The 17,114-nt window shown below is 43.7% G+C and overlaps 1 protein-coding gene across 6 annotated transcripts in view; it reads right to left on the reverse strand.

Annotated features, from left to right (window-relative positions):
* Positions 1-17,114, reverse strand: part of LOC306920665 (protein kinase C-binding protein NELL1-like) — a 424,011-nt gene that overhangs the window by 361,180 nt on the left and 45,717 nt on the right. For all 6 annotated transcript variants that reach the window (XM_079497477.1, XM_079497478.1, XM_079497476.1 and 3 more), the window contains exon 4: positions 11,289-11,459. In XM_079497477.1, coding sequence (XP_079353603.1) covers positions 11,289-11,459 — 171 coding nt within the window. The remainder of the gene's footprint in view (positions 1-11,288; positions 11,460-17,114) is intronic.

Raw genomic sequence — 17,114 nt, forward strand, 5'->3', positions numbered from 1 at the left:
TACAGGTCTATAAATTTCTTTACTTTTACAAGAAGAAAACGCATTGTTCAACAACTCTTATTTCCTGTTATTGATTATGGTGATATAATCTATCAGAATACTACTGAAGCTCATCTCCATTCATTAAATGTTGTGTACAATAGTATCTGTAGATTTGTCTTGAGGTGTCCCTACCAGACACACCACTGCAGTGTCATGTATGATACCTTAAACTGGCTAACTCCTCAAACGAGGAGGCAATTCCACTGGCTGCTTTTTATTTTTAAGTGCATTTACTTTAATTATCCATCATATTTAAAACAGTTATTAGTTACATATAACTCTAGATACCCTCTTAGACATACTCAACTTTATTTGTCTGTACCCACAACATCTAATGAAATTGGGAGACGTGCTTTTCAGTTTAAAGCTTCATCAGATTGGAACAACTTGTCTGTTTCTTTGAGATCAATTACATCATCTAACATTTTCAAGGCCTCTTTACTTGTAGACCTGAAACCCATTTGTACTTGTTTTTGATTTTTGGAGAGAGGTGTGTACTTTAATGCTTGATTATTATTTGTATCTTTATTTATTATTATTTTCATTATTAGTATCACTATTATTAGTATTTTGTTAGGTGTTTCAGTGCAGTTGCTTCTGGTCTTGATGTAGTGTTTGAGTGGTTTGGAGAGCATCTATGTTTTGTTGATGTTGTAAGTGTATTGTTCTGTGTCGACATGTTTAATGTATTGTTTTGTCTATGTACTGTATTCATTGTGTTGTGCCCGAGGACCCCCTCTAAAACGAGATGATACATCTCAAGGGGCTATCTTCTAAAGAAATAAAAAATTCAATATATATATACTGAAGCACTGTACTTAAGTACAATTTTGAGTTATTTCGACGTGTGTTGTGATGCCGAGGGTGCGCGCACACGCACACGCACACACACACACACACACACACACACACACACACACACACACACACACACACACACACACACACCAGATCAGTTCTGTTTGTTATAGACTATGACCATTCATTATATCACAGTACATTGCACCTCAATGAGACACTGACATAAATGAACTGTGTTATGTGTGTAACGAATGATGTGCCAATCATCCCCATTACCTGAGAAATGCTTATAAGATCCATCTCTTTCCAAGCCAAGGTCAATCTGATGCAATCAAATGGATAACAAGCAGAGATTGATAGCATACAGCAGGGAAGAAAATTGCCATGTTCTTGCCTGAATGTAAAATAATTATCACTGATGAATTGAATGTTATGTCCTAATTTAATGTCAACATTGGGAATACAAAGTAGAAGTGTGTCTGTTTGGTGAATACAGGGCTTGACATTAAGTTTTTGAGGCACTTGTCCTTTAGACAAGTACATTTCCCATTCACTTGTCTGGACACAAAACTCACTTGTCCGGAGCACGAGCACACAGATACATTTTAAATCAACTAACTGGTGAATACATGTTTGAATATTAGATGAATATTCTCTTTAATGCACTTTTCTGGAAAGATTTATTAATTGTCCCGGACAACAGGACAAGCCGTAATGTCAACCCCTGATACAGGCAGAAAATTGCCATAGGAAATTTTAATTCAATATAGGAGCAAATGAAAGGCAGAATGAAATTTCATGTTGCATCTTTTTCAGTAAAACCGGTCAGACCAAAGTAGTTTGAATCAACAAACACTTCCATTCATATTTATTGTCTCCACAAGGCCGAAGGCATGGGGAGAGAGTATGTTTTGCACTCTGTCCGTGTGCGTGCGTGCGTGCGTGCGTGCGTGCGTGCGTGCGTGCGTGCGTGCGTGCGTGCGTGCGTCACCAGCTAATCTCCGGCACCGTTAACCCGGTCGATGCCAAATTTTGCACACACCCTCCCTGGATGCCAACGATGAACCTCTGCCCCAAATTTTCCAGAATGGCCTGTTATACATTTTTTGATATTATTCCTCCAGATTCTTTCCAAAAATCCTTAAAATCGTTACACAGTATCTCTATAGTCATGTGTTCAAGACGGATCTGTCCGATATTCATATTCCATCCTAATTGGCTAACATTGGATTTCAAAGTATGCAGGATTGGCCCGTTTTGAACAAAAAGCCTCAAATCATGAACGCAGTAGACAGATTTGGCCAGCTTCTATAGTTAGTGCTCACTTCGTTTGCAATAATATAATAATAAGCCTAATAATATAACCCTAACCGCAACCTGAGGCTGAGGGAACAGAGAATAGTTAACAGAGCTGAGTAGACACTACACAGCAAGAGTCTCGTGCCTCAAGCTCGCCACTGCAGCATCACATACTGTATTTGCCATTTTCTAATAAGTTCAATCAATAGTGCCGTTAACTGTACAGATGTAATAGTAAGCCTAAGGGGCATTCCAAAACTGCCTGTGGGGAAATAAATCCTTTAGCTGGAATCTTATCAAGGTAGCAATAAAGTGAAATCGCACACACACAAGCGCACACAAGCGCACACACGTGCGTGCGTGCGTGCATCTGATTTCCAGTTAATCTCCTGCTTTTTTGTTTTGTCATCAAGGACAATTTCTCCAGTCAGAGAGTTCTAAGCCATCTGAATACCCACTCATCTGTTATTACCCACTTTGAGTGAGAGGACTTTTTTTTTACTTGTATAAAGACCCTCCTCACAGGCTATTAGGCTTCTCAGCCTAATGTGCCATCAACACACAATATCAAAGAGAATGAGAACGCTGGCTTTCTTTGGTATGAATCCCATTGCAGTGCAGTTGTGAGTGTCATGATAAGAGATATTAATGCGAGACAAGAAATCTAACATAACGTTTATACGAAACTGGTATTAATACAGCATTCAAGATGAAAACATACAATCCTGCTTACGAGCAAAGCACCTGAATTGTCTGTAGGACCAAATGACACCAATTCAACAAAACAGTTTTAAGAACATGTCACACCAATGCAACTCCGTGCAACTGCCACTAGGGATAATGGTTGCAATGCAACTACTCGCAACCGTTCGGTTGCAATGAGATGATGCAAAACAAACAAAGAGGTAGGAGCGCACGCCAATAGTGGGGAGGTGCTGACCACGGGAGATAAACATGAAAACAGGAAGGAGCGGTCTCCCAGCTCGTAGTCACGACGCAAAAACCTTTTATTTTAAAGAGGCATTTTGCTGCCGAAACGTCTGTCATCTGTAAAATAAAATGTTTATTGTATGGTGACTACGAGCTGCGTGCGACCTCTCCTTCCTTATTTAAAGACTAAATGATGCAAAAGGCCAAGGCCACCCACTGTTAAGTCATACTGTACTTTGATGCATTCTGGCATCAAAGTACAGTACAGTACAGTACAGTACAGTACAGTACAGTACAGTACAGTACAGTACAGTACATTCTGGATGCTGGCACTTTCTTAGTAGTAAGTACACTAGTACTACAGTACAGTAAGTACACTACTACACACTAAATACACTACTACACACTCAGTATTCATTTTACTTTGCTGGCCCTTTCTTAGTAGTAAGTACACTACTCAGTATTCATTTTACCTTCACTATTGGCCATGTCCTCAAACGAGCGCCTAGATATTCCCAATTGTGTTTAATTTATTTATCATCAATATAATTGCTATTACTATTGTGAATGATTTGTTGTGTACAGTGTTAGTACCTATTGCATACTTAACCACTTTGCAAGGAGCTCCCCACATTTGTGATCATTCCAGAGGTTAATTAATGTTGTTTTCCTGGCAAGGACTTATTCTTGGAAGGCTTTCCTAACCCAATTGATGGTCTGGGGTCAGGGGGTGTCTTGTGTTGCCTTTGTTAAACCTTTGAGACTATGATTTGATTTAAGGGAATCATTAAACGTTGTGCTTACATGTCATGTAGTTGACCAGAGTCCCTCAGGGCTCTATACTACGGCCTCCCCCCCGCCCCCCTCACACTAAATCTCTTAACACATTTTGTGCCCAAAACGTCTGTGGACGTCATGGGTATTGCGCAACGTGCATAGCCCAAGACGTCTGTGGACGTCTTGGGAAAAAAAACAAAAAAAAAAAATATTTTAATTTTTTTTTTTTTAATTTTTTTTTTATTAAAAAAAATCACAAAAATCAAAACACTTTTTTTTTTTTTTTTTTAACACGTGTTGCCAAAGTTTGTGTTTTCGCCATTGAGAATGCATTTGGCGTTTAAATTAAATAACTCAGAAACTATAAAACATTTCAAAGTAAAAAGTTCCAGCATGTGTCTCCACAGTCAGCTGAATTATAAAAAATGTGAATGGATTTTCTAGGTGAAAGTGATATTGGGCAGTTTTGCGTGGGCTCTCAATGTGTTAATTACCGAATAGAGTTATATGCTCATAAGGCATCAGGATACATTGTGAGCTTGTAGATCAGCCATTTATGTTGTTAACCCCAGAATAGGGACACTAGGTTTCATGTCATTAAAGTTAAGCTGAGTTGCATTTAAGCTGAGTTGCATTTAACTCCGAAAGTTTCAAAATGTATTTATTCAAGTATTTTTACATACCATCCTACATATGCATCGTACCGGTAATCGCATAATAGCTCCTGCAATCCATGGAATGGATTATCCTTGCAGTCGAGGCAGCATTTACCGCATGTGGCTGCAGACTATAACCTTTTACGTAAGGCCTGCCTACTACTGCACAGTATTTTGAACGGAACGTGAAATCCTATTTATTTAAGGGATCAACTATTTTCCAGTTCGGGGCTTAAATGGAATGCTGCGGTCTTGCAAACATTTTGATTTAAATGGTTATAGTTCCCTCAGAGCTGCCTTGTTGGTCGGTTGGGTATGGCTGGGAATTCCAATGTTAACCCATTCTGGGCGGGAACCCCTTTTGGTGTTAGCATTATGTTATGCTTTAGCTAATGAAAAATAGCAGATATACAAGCTCGTAGCGCGCCACCGAGTGGTGGCGCGCTACAAACTGTCATTTTCAAACAGACATTTTTAGAATCTGATCTCAGGTCAAAATGGGTTAAAGGTACTGTACAATAGTACAGTACAGTAGCTTTAACAAGAGAACACCAATCCATCCGTCCGTCCGTCCTTCCATCCATCCAGAAGTGTGTATTGGTCATAAATGTAAAAAATAAACCCACCGCTCATCTGTTGAAAAAACTTAAGTAAGGTGCGAGTCACAAAATGATAATGAAAAAAAAATAGAGGGAAGCTCCGCACACTCAGATCTGTGCACAATCAATGTATTTATTTGCAAGCTGTCGGTCTAAGGTCTATACTGACCTTCTTCAGGCCATATCTGACTGTCATCAAATCTACCAATATGGACCAAGATGGATTTTGTGTACAAGAGTGTACAAATGGATCCAAAACACTGGGTTAAATTGACATTAATATTTCACTGAGTACATCACAAGAAAACCCCATTAAAATACAAACTTGCTCTATCCTCGCCGTTTTGCTTAAGCATTTCATCACACAGGACAGCTCCTGTAGTGGGCGGGGGAGAGCACACAGGACAGCTCCTGTAGTGGGCGGGGGAGAGACAAATCCAGCCTCTGTGATGAAAGGCAATGGGAAAGGCATGACATCCTAACAGGAATAATAGGTCTCTGGCTGGGATCGATACGACACGCTCTCTCCAATACATTGTATAGAAAGAGGTGGCGGTGCATTAGCTATGCCTGACTTGCACTGCACGGATCAGCATGTCTCTGTCAAGCAGCGGTATATTAAGGTGGGGGCTGGCGTTGGGGTTGGGTGTTGCGTTGACGGCTAACAAAGCTAACTAACTCTTGGGAGGGACTGTGTCACGGCTGAATCTAACTAACTATCTCACAGCCCGCTTTCCACGCCCACTTCCGGTAAATAGTGGTGTCATTTAACATTAGCATTTACACGTTTTTTTCTCTGGAGAATCTAAGTACATTTTCTAATGTAAAAATGTGACAGACCAATATTATTATGAAGCAAACAAGATGGTAAATCAGCTCGAACAGATAGAACAAACCTTACCTTGAGAAAACAAAAGTTGTAGACTGCTTAAATTACCTCTGTTAACATGTAGCGTCTATGGAGTGACGTCACGCTATCACCACTAACCCCGAAAGGGGGCGTATTAACCCTTAGACAGATTACTACTGGAAAACACGTGGAGTTTTGCATTAGTGCTGTCTGACTTGTACGTGATTTTCCGTAGTTCTCTTTTTTTATTAATACCAATTGATTAATTCGGTCCGCACCTCTGTATAGAGTATTGACCATAAATATCAACTACATTTCCCAGAAAACCCGTGTCACGTGACACACGTGTACGCTTTGCCATTGGAAGCTGCTCCCACACCCCAGTAAACAGTGGGGGCGGAGGGAGTTTTCATAGTTTTCAGTGTTCAGCCCGTTTGACGTCTCGCCCGAGCGATTTTCTATCAGAAAAAGTTGAAAGCAGTAATATTTATTTGAGCGAGTTTTGTGGTAGTAGTATTGATCCATACGCGTCCCAGTCGCCTTCTCCAGTCCCCACCAGCCCGGTCGCTGGGACCGGTGGCTGGGCTTAGAACCGGAGCGGGGACCGGCCACTACCACTCATTGTCTCCTCATCGTCGTCCGATGAGCTATACCGGGAAACCATTGAAAGAAGACGATCAACCCGGAATGTTTTGAGGTAATCTTATTGTAGAAAATGCCCTTCTATAGTGATCAGAAATCATGGACAAAAGAAATCTACAAGCTCACAACGCGTCGCGCATAACCACGCGTTGCTTCAGTAAACGATGCATGTTTGTTCTCCGTATTTGTAGACAGTAAATAAAAGGAGCGAACATTACTCTTCAGATCAGATCGCCTATATGGCACGCTACAATATAAAATAATTGTACTGCCATGCGTGCATGGCTGCATGCCTGCTACGATACATTTGTACTGCACCGACCGACACTAACCCCCCCTCCAGCCATTATCCAGCACCTTTTACTGTCTACAGAGAACAAACATGATGATCTACAAGCTCAAACAGGTCACATGCGCGACGCGTTGTGAGCTTGTAGATTTATTTTGTCCATGAGTTATATGAGCTTGCATGATAACCGCATTCATTGTATACAATCATGATTTTACATTGTTTAGTGTGTCACCGTGTGATGATGATGACGATGATGAAAGATAGCCTACGTCCCCGGCCAATAGCCAGTACCATTTCTGCAGGGTTTGCTAGCAACTAGCCAGTGGAATGTGGCGACGCGATGGTGCTGGATATTATACCCGCGAGCACTCATTGGTGTCATTCTAACGTCGCCTATTATTTTATCGTGATACTAGCAGCCAGCTCTACAAGCTCAAACAGGTCACATGCGCGACGCGTTGTGAGCTTGTAGATTTATTTTGTCCATGAGTTATATGAGCTTGCATGATAATCGCATTCATTGTATTGTATACAATCACACCCGTGTGAACTGAGTGGTGTAAGGTCTGTATGACGTAATTAAATCATGTCTGACGTAATTAAATCACACCCGGGTGAACAGGGTGAACATAGCAACCATGCTCATTTTTTCTGCACAAACAAAGCCAGTTGTAGGAATCACACCCGGGTGAACAGGGTGAACATAGCAACCATGCTAATTTTTTCTGCACAAAAAAGCCAGTTGTAGGAGTGGTTTACACCACTCAACAATCATGATTTTACATTGTTTAGTGTGTCACCGTGTGATGATGATGATGATGACGTCAGATAGCCTACGTCCCCCCCCCCCGGCCAATAGCCAGTACCATTTCTGCAGTGTTTGCTAGCAACTAGCCAACAGCCAGTGGAATGTGGCGACGCGATGGTGCTGGATATTATACCTGCGAGCACTCATTGGTGTCATTCTAACGTCGCCTATTATTTTATCGTGATACTAGCAGCCAGCTACAAACACCATGTAATAGTAGCGTGCACTGACAACAGCTAAATGTTTATTTTTTATATATTTAGAACTGACATCAGATGAGGAGGAGGAGGATGATGATGAAGACGAAGAGTCAAGACTGCGATGGAGTTCTCCGACACTGAACCGGATTCATTCATTTCAGGGGGGCAGTTTATTTTTTATTATTATTATTATTTAGCCTACACACACACACACCGTCAAGAACAACTGGAATGCAGTGGTTTGGGGACACTGGGGAGTTTGGGGACAACTGTTTTGTATGTAGGCCTATTTATTTTCTGTAATATTTATTATAATTTTATTAGTAGTAGTCATAAAAAATAAAAGACGCTTTTACAATGAGTTAGACCTGTCATGGCTATTTTGTTCACTATTGTGAGGTTTATTGTATATGACTAAGCGAGTTTCAACTGTGATTTACTCTGTAACGGTAGATGGTAATAACTCAATTTCTTTTTTATAATACAGTATACATTCAAGTCTATATTTTGATACATTTCATGGGCACCAAGTCATATCAAAACAATGTCCTTGGATGTGTTTTTTATCAAAACTGTGTTTCTTCATAACAGGTTTTTGAGATACATGCATGAATAGACAAGGTACTGGTAAGACTATGTAAACATGGTATATATCAAAATGTGCGTTAGAATGTCTAATTTTACCCCAAAAAAGAATTGAGTTTATATGATGTTCCAATTCAGAGATATGGGGACTTTTAGCTGGATAGGTCAGATTGATCATGACTGACCATGCTATTTATAGATGGCAAAATATCTACAGTGGTACATGTGAGAAACATTTTATTTTATTTTAATTGAACTAGACAACTCACCCTTTAAAATGAGATATTGCATGGCTATGTACGCCCAGCAGAAAAAAAGTTATTTAGAAAATAAAACTTCAACCGGGCATAACTTTTTTTGTTGTCCTAGAAACACTACCCAGTGTAAATGCAGGCTCTTTTAAATGGCTTCCAACACAAAAACTAAACATTTTATCAACTCAGTTCATTTTTTTCCTGGAAGCAGACAAGTCAAGCTTTCTCTGAAGGTCTTTCGTTGTCACACATTCACAACAGAGAATTTTCAATAAATCATTCAAAAACGGGATTATGCCATAGAGAAGACTACCTACTATATAGAAATCCTTGAAACGCTCAAAGAGTTAAGGGGGCGGGGAAATTCTGTGAGATAGGCCTATTGGGAGGGACTGTGTCACGGCTGAAGCTAACTAACTCTTGGGAGGGACTGTGTCACGGCTGAAGCTAACTAACTATTGGGAGGGACTGTGTCATGGCTGAAGTGGGTCTCTATAGAGGGAGGGACTGTGTCACGGCTGAAGTGAGTCTCTATAGATCTAACTCTTGGGAGGGACTGTGTCACGGCTGAAGGGAGGGACTGTGTCACGGCTGAAGTGAGGGACTGTGTCACGGCTGAAGGGAGGGACTGTGTCACGGCTGAAGGGAGGGACTGTGTCACGGCTGAAGGGAGGGACTGTGTCACGGCTGAAGGGAGGGACTGTGTCACGGCTGAAGGGAGGGACTGTGTCACGGCTGAAGTGAGTCTCTATAGATCAGCTCTGACTGTGTGTGTGTGTGTGTGTGTGTGTGTGTGTGTGTGTGTGTGTCACGGCTGTAGTGAGTCTCTATAGATCAGCTGTGACTGAGTGCTCATTCAGAGAGGTCCTTCACAGCCGGATCGATGCAGTGATTATATCATTGTTACCTTTCTTTCACTTCATTACGGCCGTCTGCAGCAGAAACAGGTAGAGCTACAACCCCCTCTCACCATGAAGTGAGTGTGTGTGTGTGTGTGTGTGTGTGTGTGTGTGTGTGTGTGTGTGTGTGTGTGTGTGTGTGTGTGTGTGTGTGTGTGTGTGTGTGTGTGCGCGCATGCATGCGTGAGTCGACATATCCATTATCCATGTGTACACAGTGAGTGTACAAACGTTATATTGTTATAACTGGTTACATTTCTACTAGTCTCACATACTGTAGCCTGACGATCAGATATCTCCACCTTTCTGACACGTCTGGGGAAATCTAAATTGAATGAATGGGCTTTCATGGACACCGGAGAAATCCATCGGTCACCAACCTATGCTTTGACATCCAATCCTGATACTGTCTCAATATGAAGAAGGAGCCCCCCAAGGTCTTTGTATTATATTGGTTCTGTGAATCTGTTCTTTATTTCTGAACTGTTTCCACCCGGTTTGAATGTAGATGTCCTCAGACCTATCAGTAGGCAAAGATCTGTGATCATCTGGCTACGCGAGATTACATTTGTACAAATTTCACTTGGATAATGTAAGTTATCGCGTGTGCGTGCGTGCGTGTGTCTGTTTCTGTGTGTGTGTGTGTGTGTGTCTGTGTCTGTGTCTGTGTCTGTGTACGTGTGTCCGTGTGTGTGTGTGTGTGTGTCCGTCCGTCCGTCCGTGTGCGCGCGCGCGCGCACGTGCGTGCGAACGAGTGCATAAATGTGTGTGTACTGAATGTTTGCGTACAGCCCGTCTCATTGTCCCCAATCTGTCCACGGTTTGCCACAGTGAGGCAGGTGTGAACAAATATTTACCATGATAAACAACTCATTAGCCGCGTCATATCCAACAACGCTCACTCAAGCTCAGTAAAAAGAAAACGAGCACCATGAACACCTGGTGGCAACATGTCAGCATCTGAGAGCTCCATACTGTAAGCGTGTGATGTGTGTGCACGGCACGCGTGCCTTTGTGTGTGTGTGTGTGTATGGGTGCATACAGCAAGTGTACATCCACAAACCGCGCACATGAGTGCATGTGTGAGTGCTTGCACATACTGCATGGCTACAGTATGAGCCATCGTCACACACTACTTCTATTCAGATACTTGAACACAGCACCTTGTTTAAACTCACATGATCACATGTGGAAGCAGTGGCAGCAGCTGACCAGCAAATGCAAATAATGAATGGAACGAAGCAAATGGAACTAAGCAAATGGAGTTTGATTTGCAGTGGTAACGAGCGGTTGTGATAACAGTTGTTATACTACAGTGTTCTTGCCACATTTGTCTAGCCCTAGTTGTCCAATGCACCACAGCGTGTTTGGACCGCTCTCCGTCCCAAACTACTAATCTGTCTCATTGTAGAGCAAACTGCCCTTTTCTCACTTGTGTTAAGACTCCCGCCGTGACCGTGCCGTTCCACTTGGACAGTAGCGATCCACATAAATATATCAAGAAATGTAATCTTCGGGACAGCCCAGACTGTCCTGTGAGCAACTGGATTGGATCTTTGAAACACTCACACTATGGAGGATCCTGACTAAGGATGTGGGCTGGGGTATGGAACTGTGCTGGGTCAGGGTGCATGCATGTGTTTAGGCATGTTACCTGTTGCAGTCGACGTGCAGTAGTAGGTGGGACGCACTGATGGTGAGGGCGATCTTATGCCACTGGCCATCGGCGAGGCGATAGGGGAAGGATTCGGAGCGAGGCTTGCCTTTGAAGCGATAGTGGTAGCGGATCTCCTCTCTCACCCCGCTGCTCTCCAGCTCAAAGTAACTGCAGGGCAGAGAGAGGGAAAATACACTGTCAACAGGGCAGAGGTCAGTGATGCAGTTTGCAGTGAAAGACGTATCTTTCTCGGAGGTACAGAATATTCCTGATACAGAAACACCACATTTTGCACCAGAATAGTTAGTATTTGGGTAATCTGGAAACATAATCTCTCAAAACTTGAGTTATGGTTCATCAACAGTATAATTTCCCCACAACAAAACAAAGCTTGTATATTATATATTCTAGAGCAGTGCATGAAGTTATTGTGACGTTTGCTAAATCATTTATTGTACACTAGTACTGTGGACAGAGAGACAACAGGGTGGTGGTAGTAGAAGGACAGAGAGACAACAGGGTGGTGGTAGTACTGTGGACAGAGAGACAACAGGGTGGTGGTAGTACTGTGGACAGAGAGACAACAGGGTGGTGGTAGTAGAAGGACAGAGAGACAACAGGGTGGTGGTAGTACTGTGGACAGAGAGACAACAGGGTGGTGGTAGTAGAAGGACAGAGAGACAACAGGGTGGTGGTAGTAGAAGGACAGAGAGACAACAGGGTGGTGGTAGTAGAAGGACAGAGAGACAACAGGGTGGTGGTAGTACTGTGGACAGAGAGACAACAGGGTGGTGGTAGTACTGTGGACAGAGAGACAACAGGGTGGTGGTAGTAGAAGGACAGAGAGACAACAGGGTGGTGGTAGTACTGTGGACAGAGAGACAACAGGGTGGTGGTAGTACTGTGGACAGAGAGACAACAGGGTGGTGGTATTAGAAGGACAGAGAGACAACAGGGTGGTGGTAGTAGAAGGACAGAGAGACAACAGGGTGGTGGTAGTACTGTGGACAGAGAGACAACAGGGTGGTGGTAGTAGAAGGACAGAGAGACAACAGGGTGGTGGTAGTAGAAGGACAGAGAGACAACAGGGTGGTGGTAGTAGAAGGACAGAGAGACAACAGGGTGGTGGTAGTAGAAGGACAGAGAGACAACAGGGTGGTGGTAGTAGAAGGACAGAGAGACAACAGGGTGGTGGTAGTAGAAGGACAGAGAGACAACAGGGTGGTGGTAGTAGAAAGGGGAAGATGTTGCAACATGGTTGTTCTGCAGCCTATCATCATGCTGTGTTCACTGGTGATTCCATCAGGTTGCCTTGTCTGTTCCAACTATTGGATCTGCAACTCTGCTGTCTGTCTGTCTGTCTGTCTGTCTCACTGCTTCTCCAGCTCCTCTCCCAGCTGACATGCCCTGGATGCGACGCCTTGATCAACCACGCTAAATCCAGAGTCAACCAGCCACGGCCAGCAGCGCAGCCAGAGGCAGCCAGCCATGACATTTCAGCTTCCTCTGGCTGCACCTAACCCCCCCATCATGGAACCACAAGGGCCCGCACGTGCACACACACACACACACACACACACACACACACACACACACAGCCGTTTTCCCCATTATCAAAAAAGTAGCCTTGCCGAGCCATGAGGCCCATAAGGAGCCTATCTCCTGTTTCTGTAGCGTGAGGCAGCTTGATGTACAAGTACACCCCCTGGACATGACGCTAGTATGTCGCAGGGATCCAATCCAATCCAACCCTTGATGCTGAGTGTCAAGCAGGGAGGCATTGGGACCCATTTTTACAGTCTTTGGTATTATCAAAACAATATTGGAAACAATACATTCAAAAAGACATAATTTGCATGCACACAAACCCTACAGTAGGTGTACAGGTACGTCACACACACAATGTGGGCCTTCATTCCGTACAGCATCCTAGCCATCCTCATGCATATTTATAGTCCAGTAGGTACAACATGCTCCATGGAATACAGAGTGAGGCTGTGGGAAGCTGGCGGTATCCACTGTACTATTTCCTCAGAGATGTAACTGCATGAGAGAGTCAGACTCATCAGAACTCACATATAACAAAACCTTCTATCCTTTCCACACTCTGCTGCTAAAGTATGGATTATGAAAGGCCAAAAGGTCCTGGATGGGTGTTTGCCCTTTTTACCCGTCTGTAAAACAATTGCCCTTTCCAGACCACGAACGAATGCAGCATTTACTACATGGTGAAAGAAATGCAAATGCCACTCCTTTCCTTTCCATGCCATGCCGGAAGCAGCATTCAGGAGAATTGCTTTTTATTCTCGAAGTCTCCTGAACTTGAACACAGTATTTTCCATGTCGTACACCATACATCTCCACTAGCTAAAGAGTGCTGGGTTGGCCTGGGCCATGGCTCAGTGGTCCAGGCACCTTGGCTGGTAATCCAGTCTGGCAGTGTGCCACGGGTTCAACTCACTGCATGTCTTCCCCCCATCTCTCTCCCCATTTCCTGTCAGCCTACTGTCTGTCCCTCCATAAAATATATAAAATAAAGGCCACAGTGGACACAGGGACAGACATCCAGGACTCTAGCTGGTCTAATCGACACAGGGACAGACATGGAGGACTCTAGCTGGTCTAATCGACACAGGGACAGACATCCAGGACTCTGGTCTAATGGACACAGGGACAGACATCCAGGACTCTAGCTGGTCTAATGGACACAGGGACAGACATCCAGGACTCTAGCTGGTCTAATGGACACAGGGACAGACATGGAGGACTCTAGCTGGTCTAATCGACACAGGGACAGACATCCAGGACTCTAGCTGGTCTAATGGACACAGGGACAGACATCCAGGACTCTAGCTGGTCTAATGGACACAGGGACAGACATCCAGGACTCTAGCTGGTCTAATGGACACAGGGACAGACATCCAGGACTCTAGCTGGTCTAATGGACACAGGGACAGACATCCAGGACTCTAGCTGGTCTAATGGACACAGGGACAGACATCCAGGACTCTAGCTGGTCTTGGGGATTTCATTGTTCTCTGGGGAGCCTTTTTATTTGCTGTTCATCCAATCCATGTTCCAACCCTCTGCATGGAATAAATGCCTGAAAGTGAAGGGGTGAGAGGGCTGAGGGGTGAGAGGGCTGAGGGGGTGAAGGGGTGAGAGGGTTGCGCTAATATTGAAACGATTAACAGTGAGCAAATTAACAAGGATTGCAGGGAAGCACTTTCCTAGGATATTAAATTGCATTTACGCAGATGAGATGGTGGCTGTTCCGGTTGCATATTATGTATGTGCGGGCTCATTTGTTAGTGTTGTGTGTGTGTGTGTGTGTGTGTGTGTGCACCCGCATGCGTGTGTGTCAGGATGCAAGCATGCGCACGCGTCTGTGTGCGTGTGTGTGTGTGTGTGTGTGTACGCGTGTGCGTGTGTGTGTGTGTGTGTGTGAGCATGAGCCCGGCCAGGAGAGTGGATTTATACAGCATGTCACTCGGTCTGAAATTAAATGAATACATCACTCTGTGGCCACATCGGGCACTGACCTGACAGCTCATTTCAGTCATGCTGGAGGAGAGAGAGCTGCTTGAACTTGTCATTTGGAGAAGAATCATTTGCATTGAATGAGCAGCCAAACGAGGCTCTCCAGCCTGCAGAGCCTCGTCCACTGAGGCAAAGTTTATTTTAGTGGTGGCTTCTTTGAGAGGCCAGGAGGAAGTCGAAAGAATAATGCAAAATTAAATACATAATAATAATAATGAACGAAGACAGTGTAGTGTTGCACTACGGCAAACAATGACTTTACACTTACAGGACATTTGCTGTTATGTCCAATTGTATCCGGACACCTCACATTAACCCATTTAGGCCTGACCTCAAAATTTAATTGAAATCCTCCAGTTTTCTGAAATAAATATTTTCACGATTTTTCAAAAATAGCAGACCTACAAGCTTGTAGCTATGAGCTTGTAGATCTGCTATTTTTCAATAGCTAAATTATAACATGTTTAAAACACCAAAAGGGGTTCCCGCCCAAAATGGGTTAAGTATGGGGATGAGATTCTCTTGCTAATAAAACTTGTATTTAACACTATACAATAGTACAGTAAGTAGTACAGTACACTATATCACTGAAGGTGTTTAGAGTGACTATACAGTACCATTCTTAACAGACCCCGTGCGGGAGAAGGATTTCTACGTGGTTCAAATCCCAACGGTCCGATGCGGGAAAGGGATTTCTACGTTTACCGCACGTTTTTATTGATTACTTTCAATCGTCTTTCTACACACCCGGGCACTTTACCAACTAGCATTGGATGATAGCACAACACTCCGATCACGTGATCCCCCAAAAAAAGAAAAAAATGCCTCTCCCCCTCCCTTCCTGAAAACAGGATGGGAGGCAACCCCTTTATTGTCACGTAATGGCTGCTCGGAGACTCCCATGCAACTCCGGGCAAAAGAATGGCTTCATACCAAACCGATCGTGTCGGTGCAATGGGGTGCACCTCTCCTTGTTTCTCTCTCTTTGTTTCAGGGAGGGGAGGGCTCTCTCCTCTGTGTTTCAACGGAGGGGTTGTGTGTGTAATCTGACCCGAGTGTGACTGCAGTTAAGTGTCTGTCCGTCAGATTTCTGTCTCCTTTTTTCTTCATATTCAAACAAAAAAACTCACGGATTGTATCGTCCCTCGGCGAGCGGTTATTTCTTTATCATGATGATCAACGCCGGTCAGATAGAACACTAACCGCCTCACAACAGTCGTTCCACCTCGGAGGGAAAAACAGCAGGCGAACACGGCTATCCGAGTTGGAACGATACATAGCGTCTGACATAAAACCGCTTCTAATTAGGCTTTCTGTTCAAGAAGAGTACGTTACTACAAAAGCAGGTGTTACATAAAGGTGCATATCTCCAGAATGAAAGATGGTAAAATCATTTTTTTTTTTTAATTAGAGTGGACAAGTTATGCTTTCTTTTGAGGTATGCTGTGTGATTCTCGCTATAAGAGAACATTTACTGTCGGCTTAGGAAAAGTTTGTTCGTCCAATGCTATCATGTAGTAGCCTGGCTAATAAGCCAGACCGAATCAGCCGTTGGCAAAAAAATAATTGCCTGCCGGCGGATTACGGTCTGGAGAGGCTCAATTGTACGCCCATTTCCTACACCAGAGAACTGGTGTGGCCAATCGGGACACGGTATGCAATATGGGCGGGCTTTGGTACAGTGACGTTCAATGCTTGAGACCTTTGACTGACAGTAGCTCTAACCAATTGCGTCAAAGAGAAGATGTTTGAACCCGCCCCCCAGGAAACAAGATCCATACACAGCATCTCCAGACTCAAATACCACACGACAGTGTGATTTGAGTCTGGCTTATTAACCAGGCTAATCATGTAGCAGCGAGGGCCATGCAGTTAATTAGAATGGTCAGCAAGCTAAGTGTTAAATTCAACAGTCAACCGCTATGTACTGTATGGCAGTAGGTGTGCAGGTGTAAGTGCCGAGATATACAGTAGTATACAGAGATGGTTCAGTGGTCCATTTATGCAGATAAGTGGTGATCTTTCAAAACATGTCATTAATGTCATGACACTGAAAAGTAGCAGTGTGCACATTGTGAGCAATGCAGAATCTGTGCTTATGTAATAGGAAACAGCAATAAAAGTAGCGGCCTTCCAGACAATGCTACAGGAATAGTGAGTAGGAGATTGTTGGCAGTGTGCGGGGGATGCGTTGTGCAAAGCCTGCTTGAGTTAGGTGACAGCTCTTGGCAAGCAAATGTTGAGATGACAGGTGTTCTTGGTCATAACGGAAGGGATGGCTGC

This window comes from Electrona antarctica (genome assembly GCF_951216825.1).
Source record: "Electrona antarctica genome assembly, chromosome: 3".
NCBI lineage: Eukaryota > Metazoa > Chordata > Actinopteri > Myctophiformes > Myctophidae > Electrona > Electrona antarctica.